Source organism: Labrus bergylta, chromosome 7 (genome assembly GCF_963930695.1).
Source record: "Labrus bergylta chromosome 7, fLabBer1.1, whole genome shotgun sequence".
Classification (NCBI taxonomy): domain Eukaryota; kingdom Metazoa; phylum Chordata; class Actinopteri; order Labriformes; family Labridae; genus Labrus; species Labrus bergylta.
This window is the reverse complement of record NC_089201.1, coordinates 22,128,413-22,140,676: the sequence shown is the minus strand read 5'-3', so window position 1 is coordinate 22,140,676 and position 12,264 is coordinate 22,128,413. Positions and strand designations below refer to the sequence as shown.

General features: G+C 41.3%; 1 protein-coding gene across 3 annotated transcripts in view; it reads left to right on the top strand.

Moving 5' to 3' along the window:
• tmem117 (transmembrane protein 117) overlaps positions 1-12,264 on the top strand; it is a 48,684-nt gene that overhangs the window by 18,620 nt on the left and 17,800 nt on the right. For all 3 annotated transcript variants that reach the window (XM_065957026.1, XM_065957027.1, XM_020645906.3), the window contains exon 3: positions 1,217-1,349. In XM_065957026.1, coding sequence (XP_065813098.1) covers positions 1,217-1,349 — 133 coding nt within the window. The remainder of the gene's footprint in view (positions 1-1,216; positions 1,350-12,264) is intronic.

Sequence of the window (12,264 nt, the reverse complement as noted above, 5' to 3'; positions counted from 1 at the left end):
GATTTAAAGAAGCCTGTCTTGTTTTCTCTTTGCTGTAACTCTGTTTTCACCATTTTCTTACTTCCACAGCACAAGCAATTGAGCTATGAAAAGGAGGACACAAAAAAAGTCCCAATTTAGCCTTTAAACATCACAGTCAGAGCGTCACCCCGATATTTTTTTTTAGGTCATTGCAGTCCATGAAGAAGATCCTAAAAATGTTGATCATATGGGAAATGAATGATCTAGATGTTTTTTGTTTGTTTGTTTGTTGTTTACATGTCTGACTTTGTATTTATTTATCTGTTTGCTGTGAGGCCTTCGACTACACCAAATTGCTATGCTAAATCTCAGGGGAAGCCCATCGATGTAATCTGAGAAACCTTTTCTTAACCCAGATCTGAACAATATCAGTAGTAACAATCTTCTCTCTGTTACATGACCAATGTGGGAGCAAGATCAAGGACTCTGAGAGTGGTTGTGCAATTACATTATGCACACCTATTTGCATCGCGCATGTTCATGTTTTCACATCTCTCGGTAATTGATACTGTACTTATGTAGTGCTTTTTCATCCCACAGGAAAAATGTGAACTCTCGAATTATATGTCTAAATATTTTCTTGTTTGTCATCAGTACAGTACATTAAACCTTGTCGTATTTGTCAGTCGTGCTCAACATCGCTAGCAGAGGACAAGCCTGTGTGTTTGGTGTAGAAGACTGAGAATCCAATCTCATGCTCTGCCAGAGAGATGTTTCTCCGTAATTTGATTTTAAGCCAGGACTGTATTAAAAAAAAAAAAAAAACACCACAGGTCACAAATGTTTGAATCATTTCTCTAATCATGCAAAGCTCAGGTCAAGAAACACAAGAGAGCGTCAGTCTGCTGACAGAATGTCACACAGAAGCATGAAATAATGTGTGTGTGTGTGTGTGTCTGTGTTTGTGTGTGTGTGTGAAAGATTATTCTTCAGGGATTGATGATGAAATAGAGACGGTCAGGAAAAGACAATCACTCCCAGGCGTTAGAAGTGACACCTCAAAGTGCTCTTTAATCTTAATTCCGTTGCCTAAAGGCCACATGTCTGACAGAGTTGGACATTATTGATCCACATGATTCATTAATTTACTTTCATCTCCATGTTGTCGTGCTGCTCATACATGTTTAGCAGTTTTGATATGCTGTTTGATAACCCGCACACTGACAGCAGTGTCCTTGTCGTGCTCCCCCTTTAGGTCGATACCTGCGCCTGAAAATGTTCCGCGAGGATCATGGCTCCTGGATGACCATGTTCTTCAGCATCATCCTCTTCCTCTTCATCTTCTCACACATCTACAACCTTATCCTGCTGATCGCTGGGCGCATGGAGTAAGCCATTCAATCTCTCTCTCTTCCTTTTTCTTTTTTTTTTCTGCCCCTTTTTTTCCCCCCCCTCCATCATTCTCTCTGCTTCCCATTTGTTAGCGACTGGACGCTCCCCTTTGGCTGCTGTGATTGATCTAAACGTCTCGCCTAAACACAGACTCGATAGCCGTCCGATTAATGAGGCTGGACGCTAAATCACAGGTAGAAGCAGGGAAAAAGGAGGGCGGTTAATCCTGAAAGATCACCTTTAGCAACCACACTCCTTCACCCCTGATCTTGACTTGTTGTTTTTTTTAAACCTCTCTAGAAAACAAAACATTCTTAAATGCATAGTAGGCTATGAGGGCTCTCAATCAAAACAGTAACAAAATATGACAATCGAGGTTGTCCCGATTTAAAAAAAAAAAAAAAAAAGAAAAAAAAACCCCCCAAAAAAACCTCGGAGTTGACTAAACTGGCAAAACAGACCTGAGGAAGAGACAATATTTACTGTATAATTTACATAACCTTTTTGTCACCGCCGCTCATACAGCAACAGTACGCCTTATGCAGCAGTCTTAGACGTAACAGCCGGTGTTTCCATGGTAACATGTTGTGTCTGTCATGGCGGCCACACAGGGTGTTACAACTTTAAAATTAAGGATTCGTCTGGCTTTGATAACTGTTATGAATATTAGAGGTAATGTAAGTACTAAACAAAAAAAAAATATATATAACAGAGGTTTAGTCCATTTTTAATTAATTTAGATATTTGAGTGTAAAAATTCGACATATTACATCTTTAAGCCCTTTTTACACATGCACCACAAAACCTCTGAAGCTGCATATGTGACCATGAAGGGCTGAGTTTTCAGAGGGTGTTGATGATGACTTGTATTACACCACGTGTGCGCTCTCCATGCACATAATGAAGCTGCTTAATTTTGTTTTTCTGCTTTCCAGCATGTTCTTCTCTTTCACTCAAACTGTGAATTTGTTCGATAAGACGCAGCATTGATGTAAAGTCAAAAACTGACTTGATGGTGTCGGACTCTGTTGCTCATCCACTAGATAGCTGCGACCATTTTATTTTGCCTCATGAGACCCCTCCCCCCCCAACACCGTGTCTGACAGGGAAACCTTTCTGCTATGAGGGGCATGTGTGAAGAAGAAATTTAGGAAGATATCAGGGGCACGCTGTCTGAAATTTTCCGGAGTGTGTGTGTGTGTGTGTGTGTGAAAACAGCTTCAGATTGAGCCCTGGTTGTACCTGCTGAGAAACCACTGTGCACAGCAGAGCCTGACACCCACACATCAAACCGGTGACAGGAATCCGTTTATGCATTTGCAATGTGTCCGTCTCCTGGAAGGAAAACATGCCCTTGAAGCCATGCAGCCAGATACGAGGTCGCCCCAAGGTGATTTACCGTTTTCGTTTGTTTGGGGCTGTAAAAAAAAACAAAAAAAAAACAAGCATGGCAGGTGTCCATACAGCTACAGCCTGTCAGCAGGGCTGGAATGGGACCTGTCCATACAACGCTGCTTTCCTTACAAACAAGCATAGACAATCTATAAGGTGCAAGGAGATGAAGGGCCATTAGCTCGCAGGCAAGGTGTTGTGTTTTTCTACGGCCAGAGGGATGAGTTTGTATAATCAGCCCATCTGTCACTCTGTGACACCGGCATCCATCTTGTCCGCGCTCTCTGGTTGGCCGAGAAAAGGAAAAGAGGATGCGGGGAGGCTTGAGTGGAGAGGGGGCAGGTCCGCTGAGACGATGAATGTTGCTTGCTCAGGGAAAAGTTACATTTTGCAGTCGCTCCGAGTGCTTCTGTCACAAAGCGGATCCCTACTCTTTTACAGCCTTGAAATGTCAAGAAAAGGGCGCTTTTTAGTCTGTCAGTGCACTTTTCCTCCTGTCGGAAGTGTTCCACCAGATGACATCCGGATAATACTGCAGGAAAAATAATGAGTTACTCAGACATTTTTTGGGTTGTGATATATAATTTATATCCATCTTTCTCGGGCAAGTCACATCTTCAGCTGTATCAGTTGTCAAGATGTAAAAAAAACATGAACCATAGAAGCCTCTTTAATAATTAAAACGGCTGACCTCTTACTTGAACCAATTTTAGAGAATTCTGCAGGGAAAAATAACGACTTATTTAGACAATTTGAATGACGCGCAATTTACATCCATCTTTCATGGGCGTTCTCTCGCATCTTAGTGAAGTCCAGTTATAAAAAATATCACACATGGTGTTCTGTTTGACAATTAAAGCGGCTGACACGACACTCAAACACATCCTTGATTTGTTTCTTTGTCAATAAGCAAAATGAGTTATTAAATGTTGTAAAGCTCTCCTCCCAAAGATAGAGGGTGCTGTTGTAAAGCGAGTGAGCCCGCTGCTGCCAATACACTTTGTCTTTTTTTAATACGCCCGTCCCATCCCAACCCCCCCCCCCCCCCCTTCCCCTGTCCCTCTTTCATGCTTGTTTTCTTTCTGCTCCACCAGTGAGCCCACAGAGGACCTGGGCTCCGCCAAAAACCATTAGTGTTCACATCTCTGTTCAAGACCGACATGTAAGAACAATGTTCACACTCTGCCAGGATGCCCCTCAGAAGACGACGCTTCAGGGCTGTTGTTGTAGAGAGAGCAAAAAAAGAAAAAAAGAAAAGGTGACAGAGTGGGTAGAAGTCTCCTGGCCTTGATGGAGCGCGGAAACTTTCGTCTTTTGATCCAACCCCTATTTTGCATCCACCACTCCTACTGTTCGCTCACCCCACATGCTTTAGTTTTCTCTTTCCCCGCTGCACAAAAGAGAAGCACAATATCCCTTTGTGGCCGCAGCTGCCCCTCTGTGGAAATGAATGGTGTTTCTCCTTTTCATTTGTCCTAAAAGAACAAGCCGCCGTGGGTTATTATTACTGCTGAGGGGTTTTAAAGGGTATGTGTTTTGGCACGGGTTAGCCAGCTTTGACATCCAACGATGATGGTGCGCTGCAGGGGGTGCACCTCTGATGTCAACACACACACCAACAAAGCACATATTGTTCACATCTCACACCTCGGTCAAGTTTGTGTGTGTGTGTGTGTGTGTGTGTGTGTGTGTGTCAGTTTGTGTATAGCTAGCTGGTGGGTTGGTGTCTGTCTCCCTGCAGTCTCCCTGACCCGATGCTGTATGCTGCCCTCGCCCTCCGCTCATTAATATGCTTTAATTTCCTTTGACCTTTCAGTCGGTCTTGAGCTTGATTTTAATTAAAAAACCAGCGATACATTCACAATGAAAGGAGATAAACTGCACAAACACGGCGGTAAACAGTCACAAGATAAGAAATGATATGTATCTTCTTGGATGACAAGCATTTATTCATGATTAGTCATGTAAAAATGGATTCATCAAAGCCATTATCTCCCAGCTCGGGGAGATTTGCAGACTGTGTAATCTTACTAATGTCCAACAGTGTGTCGGCTAATATTTAAACAGCCTCCTCTAGGTCAACAGCTATCAACCTGTTACCAGGCTCATATCGGCAGGGAGGGGGTGGTGGGGGAAGAAAAACCCTGTCCATCACGGCGTCCTGGGAGCTGTAATCCACACTTGTTACCAAACCCTCACATCTGGCTATTTGCATTTTAATGTAACTGTCAGATTAGGGGAGGGGAGAATGGAGGGAGGGAGAGAGGGGGGGGGAGCTGTTTGTGTGAAACCAGGGGAGTGTGACCGCCCAGGGAGTTTGACGGACTTTTTGAATGTTCTGTCACGCCGCACAATCCCATTCCACCATCTCACGGCGGCCATTACCAGCCAAAATCAGACCCTAATTAGGTGGTGTTATTTAATTAAGATGGCCCGGTGCGAGGCGTACACATTAATCACGGCTAATTTAGAGGAAGAGGGTGGTAAAGTAGGCAAAGGTGGAGAGAAAGAGAAAGACTTGGGGGATCTGTAATGGGACATTAAAGCTGAGAAATGAGCTCTACACTTCTTATTTTTTTTATACCCGTTTAAGTAAAGGATGGATGGATGGATGGATGTCAGGATTTGGGGGGGGGAAAAAGAGGGGTAAGCCGAGCATTAAAGGGGTTGAGGAGGAGGAGGAGGAGGAGGGGGCAGAATTTGTTGGATGTGTTTGATGAGCAGCAGGGAGGGATGCATGTGGCATTTGACTAAAGTGATACACTGAGCGGGATTAGACCCCATCATTGTCTCTGTTTACCATGATCCTTTGTGCTGCGTGCATGCTAGTCCCCCTCGTCTCTCTGTTTGCCTGTCTGGCACTAAGCTGGGGTAATACCACGCACAAGTGGATTTCAAAGGCTGAATAAATAGCATGTTGTGGTATGTTGATGCCTCCTGTTGCATGTTGTCCCCCGTGGGACCCGCTGCTGCCTACATTTCAGTGGCGTTCTTGATTCTATGATGTCGTCTTTACCTACAACTGAAATTCAAAAGGAGCTGCTGGTTTTCAGAGATGAATATGAGAGAGCAAGAGAGAGAAAGAGAGAGAGACAGTATAATCACAGAAACTGATTTATACTTTTGCAGTACGGATAGATGTTTTTTCAGTTGCTAATAATGTAAGGTTTTTAACTTAGATTTAAACTTTAGATTCAGTTTTTACAATCCGTTACTGATCCAGTAACTCTTAAATTTCACATTTGGACGTGTTTTGTTCCTCCATTCCCTGAGGTCAACATGACAATGGAGAATTCTGTCGAAAGTTTAAGAGGGGCTGAGGCTTACAAGTATTTTCACTTTAAATAAATCTCTACATTCACACAGCACAGATGACCGACACTGCGTCTGAGTATCAAAGCACTTGTCTCTGCCATTCTTCTGTGTCTATAGCTTCATGGCTTGTGGATGACTCTGCTCATGCAGCCATATATACCTGAATTGTTATTTTTTTTCTGCCAGAGAATTAGATTTATTGCAATCTGGATGTAAAGAACCTCCACCAGTTATTAAAATATTAAGTAAGGGTTCATTTTTATATTTCCATTATTCTATGTTCTAGGGACATGTATGAAAATATGTTTAGACCTGGAAAATGTTATAAATAGATTCGGTAATTTCTAGAATATTGGCCAAAAATGAAATAGAAAATAATGATCACTTTCATTTGTGTTAGAAATATATTCTAGGGCGTGACCAATATGGGATTTTTGGGGCCGAAACCAATATCGATATTGGTAAGAAAAAATCATCGGCCGATATCTTTCTCTGAACTACGTTTGATCTTTAGAGAGACACACATTTATTGCGTTGATCCCTCAAATGCAGTTATCAAACACTTGTGGAAAAGATATATAATGAAGACAAGATGGTCTCTCAACTGGAAAATAACTGCACATGTACGTGCATCACCGCTTGACATGCTGGAGAGTGATAATGCTTGGTTGTAATCCCTGTAGCGCCCTCTGCTGGTGAAAAAGAGCTGCTAGTGTAATTCGAAGATTCTCAAATGAATTGCTGTTTGGCTGGTGAATAAATCTAGTAATATGAGTGATAAAATTAGCCGATACCGATAGTCACTTGATAAGCTAATATCGGGGCCGATATCAATATATATCAATATATTTTTGGGAATTGGTCCGTTTTTTCTCCAACATAATGATTGGTACAATACCAGAACACCATGCTAGACTTTCCCAGAGACACTGTCACTATGAAGACTCGATTTAGAAACCTGTTGCTGTCGGTAAATGCTTCTTGCAGTTTCAATTAATTGACCGTTCTTTGCCTCCTTCTCTGTCTCACTCGTGCTCACACACACCCACACTGACTTTCTAAGCTTATCTCCTGCCGTCTTCCACACTCCTACACATGCACATTACGCCGCTATCTGATAAATGACTCATTACGTATTTAAGTAGTGTACAAGTTGTGTAAAGCTTTCCCTCTTAAAGTCATTTTGCCCCCTCTCTCTCAGAATATCTCTGAAACAGACTGTGTGCTAAATGTAGCAGTGAACTCGGTCATTTCCTCTCTGATTATATTGTCCTGCCAGTTTCTGGGACAGAGGGGAGGGGCGTCTGTGGAGGCTGCAGCCGACACATACGTCACTGTCACGTAAAAGAGAAACAGCCACAGTTGTAAACAACAAACTATCATAACCTCGACGACAGCAGAGGGTCTCCACTGGGAATACAATATATAGATGAGCGTAAGGGTGTGTGGATATAGGGTGGGGAGGGATATTGTAGCAGGACTGATTGATTGTACATGCATGTTAGTATGTAGTTCAGCTCAGCGGATTCCCATCTACTCATGTCCTCTCTTTCATAATGAATATCTGATATTATACTTTTATATAGTATTTTATAGTGACATTTTCATGTCTTTCTTCAGATTGCATTTCCCTATTTGGTGTTCTGTGGCCAATTTTTCAATTACAACTAAATCATAAAGCATATTCTGACATTTCCAAATACAACACAGTTCAGAAAAAAGAACAGAAAAATAAACATTAACAGACACTTTGGAGCAATTTGCTTTTCTATGCATTATAAATATTTTTTGAAATCTGTTTTATGAAAGTGTTCATTTATAGGTCAAAGTGTAAAGGGTCAATAAAAACATATTGCATTGTCACACAACCATTTACAGGCTGAAAAAAAATAAAAAAAATTCTCCAAAGCTTGATTTTTTTCCTTTTTTTTTTTTTTGCTAAGGTTTCCACCATACTGTGATATGTGGACAAAAATGTAATCTGAGTTATAATCCTGATAATCTGTCAGTATAAGTGTGTCATGATTCTGCCACATCCAGTAACTTCCTGATCTAATAGAAAACCACAGCAATATTTTACGTCACTGTGGCTTCTTGGTGTATTGACTTTGCTGCAAATATGCTGTACAGTATGCCTCGTCCTTTCCCCGATGTGGTGTCTTCCTCCTGCATTGCAATTTAATTCATTTTAGCGTCTAGCCCCACTTCACATCGTCAATCTCTTTTCTTTTTTTTTTGCTATCTTTAAATGTAGGCTACATGAATACAGAAAAGCCCTGCAAATTGATTCAGCGATCATATGAAACCAAAATATGTCATATATTTGCAAAACCAAGACACTTGGGGTTGCTGTGTGGCTCAGTGGTAGAGTCGGTCATCACTCAACCGGAGGGTTGGTGGTTCGATCTCCGGCTCCTTCTCATCTCAGCAGCATGTGAACGTTTATGATTAGGATAAGTTAATACTAATGGACACTATATGTAGTCTGTGTGTGAATGGGTAGGTGTAAAAGAGTAGCCAGAAGACTAGAAAAGACGGCGTTGCAGGAGCGGTAGCTTCACCGACACACTGTAGGACATGCCCCCTGCGCTGCCCCCTGCTGGCTACACTGAAACCATTTCACCTCTATGAACGCCTCTGTTACTACCTCGGAAGACGGTACAGAGGGGGATCACTTTGCCCACACATTACGCCTCTGCAACATTCACATTGAAGGTGAACCATCACAGGGGTGTAAATATCACAGCTTGTAACAGCAGTCTGAAAAAGGCTAATGTTTGCAACGTGTCTGTGCATTCACACATGTACTTCAATCTGTTAATTAGTCATCAGATCACCAAAGGTGTATGTTGGTCCTTGGTTAGTGTGTATTTGTTGGGAGTATAATCTCTGACTCTTGAGCTAGGTGGATGATAAGAACTATAAGACTCAATCTGCTGCCAGTTTAACACAATACAGGAGCGGATTCTGTGCTGAGTGATGAACTGAGATTGAAGTTTTGAGTTGCCTTGGGAGATTGCGTAGTGATAGTGAAGAGAGTGTGTTTTGACAGCTTTATGCTCCCTGGTAACTACTGCTGCTCAGCGTTGTATGCTGTAAATACGACGTTTGGAACTGTAGTGCACGGTGGGTAGACAGGCGAGGCATTTCAATGTGCAGCCGACCAAGGTCGCAATTTAATGTTATAAATGAGTCCACGCCTTTACAGGGCAGGAGAGGTCACACAGGAGCCAGGGTCACTAAATCAGAGGCTGTCTGAGAGCGAAAACAAGTTTATAAAATGCAGCAGGAAGACGTACAGGTCAAAGAGGACAGTGGAAACATTAATGGAAAGCAGTGATGACTCGCTCTTGGCATGGAGTTTTATAACCTTTTTCTTTAAATGGATGACCATCGTGTATGGAGTTAAAGAAACTGCTTGGTTTAGTGAAGTTTGATATTATTGAAGTGTTTTTTGAGCAGTGGGTTGGACTGAAAATCAAAAGCTTTTATAACTTAAGATGTTTTTTAAATGTCGAAACAGGTAAAACAGAGTGAATAAAATGAAAAGATCACTATCTAAGTTTGAATAAGGTTTTATTTCAGAATTTGATTTCATAACTACAAAATGTGTAAAGATACAGAAGATGAAATTGGAAATTTCTTGACTTTTTATTAACATTGAGAAAACTAAAAAAATATTTGTAAATAAAAATGCAAACAAACTTGAGTTTCAGCTTTCTCTTTATATTTTGTAATATTAGCTCTTGGTCAGTCAAAGAAACTATAAGACAACACATAAGGCGAGAGTAAATTATGTTTTTTTTATGTGCCTTTTTTAAATGTTCTTTCAAAGTAATCAATAGATGTTTTCACATCTGAAGATAATCCTGAGGCGTTCTCACATCAGCCCACTCGGACTTGTATCAAAAAAAATACCAGGGGTCTGGAAGGAGAAACTCCGGGTGAAGTCCGAGCGAATACGTTGGCTGTTTGCGTTCACACATACAGCTCCTCAGGGAAATATTTCCCTGAGGAGCTGTATGTTTTTTCAGGAGATTTCTGCAAGTGTGAAAGCCCTTAATAATGATTAGAAACCATTATAATAAAAGATTTGCTAGGTGCAGAATAGGTCATGAATGGATTAAGACGGTTACATGAGTAATGATAGCTAAACAACCACTTTAAAGAAGTGCCATCTGAGACCTGGCCTTTTTAGAATATAACACAATGAGATAAGTAAAGTACATTCTACAGTATTAGACAGAGTAATCTCCAAACCATCACAAGGACTTTTTAGCTTCATGCATGGTAATAAATTTTGCAAATGCAATTTTTAAAAAAAGCAATGACCTTTCAGTTGATGACTTTAAAGCAGTAGTTAAAGTGAACTTTTCCTCTGCTTTATGTCAAACTGGGGTTTCATCCAAACTCATAACTTTTACAACTCCGTACCCTCTGCAGCGAAAAATCGTCATTTCTCGCTTGTGATGGAACAAGACTTTGAAAGGCATTGTGGTGTCCTTCAACATTATGTCTGAACAAGTGTGTGTGAAACCTGATAACATCCCACAGAGGGTCAGAGCTGGCCGAGCCGGGCCGCGCTGGCACCGACACCGCCACTGGCTCTGCGATTAAGCCACGGGAGCCATTTTGGGGCTGATTATTCATGGTGCTATACTGTACTGATGTTCCACTACACTGAGTTCTCTCATTAGGTCATCCGGCTCGAAAGGGCCATTAAATTTTCAGTCAGCATGAATAAGTCAGAGAGTTCTGCCTCTGATCATGCAGTGCGAAGAGTCCCCAAACTCATCATAGGTGCTCTTAAAAAAAAAAATAAAAGAAAATTTTAACTTTCAGCACAGGGGAAACATTTACTCAATTAAATATGGGAGAAGAGCAGGGGTTGGCAGTAGTGTAGTTTTTTTTTTTTTTTTTTAGATTTAAAGCCTAGCATGTGGTGCCAGACAGCATTTCCAGAAGTATCGATCAGAGTTTCGCTGTGGGTAAATGACTCCCAATGGGATCTCCATGGTAACAGGAGCAGTGCCAAACAGCCAAGTGTCTAACTGACTTAATGCAGATATAAATCGCCATTCCAATCAAGGCTGTTTTATTTGCGGGCTGGAGCGAGGCAATACGTCACCCGCGGCACTGCGCCTTTTCCTTCAATAAAATCCTGTCAAATCCGCTGAATGCATGCTGCATTGATGACACATGATTTATAATGTTTACTTCCAGGGAAGGGTATTTCTAGCACAATGGGGAGCAAACAAGAAGTTGATAACAGTCAACATTTCAGGTCACAGGCTTCCTACAAATATAGATTTTTTTGCATTAATTATGATTAACTTGCAGATGGCGGGTTGTGTGAGTGACAAACAAATATGCAGGATTTTGATTTCTGACTACGTTGACAATTAACATGTAGCAGCCATGTTGGATTTTAGCTCAGGTTACTCGAGTCTCTCCCGAGTTTCCAAGTCAGACTTCTGACTTCAGGAAACATTCCTGATGATGTACAGACTGGCAACTCGGAATTTCCGACTTCCGAGATCTAAAGTAACACACTCCTATAGTGTCACCTTGAGTCAGGGGAAAACAATTTCCCTTTAGCTGGTCCTGGATGTTTAAAAGGTTTAATCTGGGGAAGAATGATCTGTGAGCCCAGCTCACTTTTTTTCCTGATATTTCAAAGAATACTGGATATGAACAACATCATGTCCATTTACAGGCTTTTATAGATGACCAAATCGGGATTACCGTCAGAGCTCTAAATGCCACAACATAATACGTACTCTATCTACAGGAGGCGCCCAATTCCACACAAACCTAAATGTCCTGACAGTTTCTTTTAATGAAATATTGTGTGTCAGTGATTAACAACTGCTTGGTGAAATATATTACAGCAATGCAAGTGCACAATATAAAACATGTCTAGAGTATCCACATCATTGTAAAATCTGCTTTGTTCCTGTAATTTAGCTTGAATTCAGCCCTCTGCTGGGTTCAGCATAGTCCGTATTTTTCAGATCACAGTTACCCCAATCCTATTGAAATGTTATGAACACAAACCGGAAATTATATCCACACATAAAAGCCAAGATCCAATCTGATAGTTCTCATTCAGTCAGATGACATTTGGTGCCCTGGAGTGAAATGAGACTCAATTATGTTTAAACAAAATAATACTGAACTCAATTTAGCTTTTTAAGAGATCAA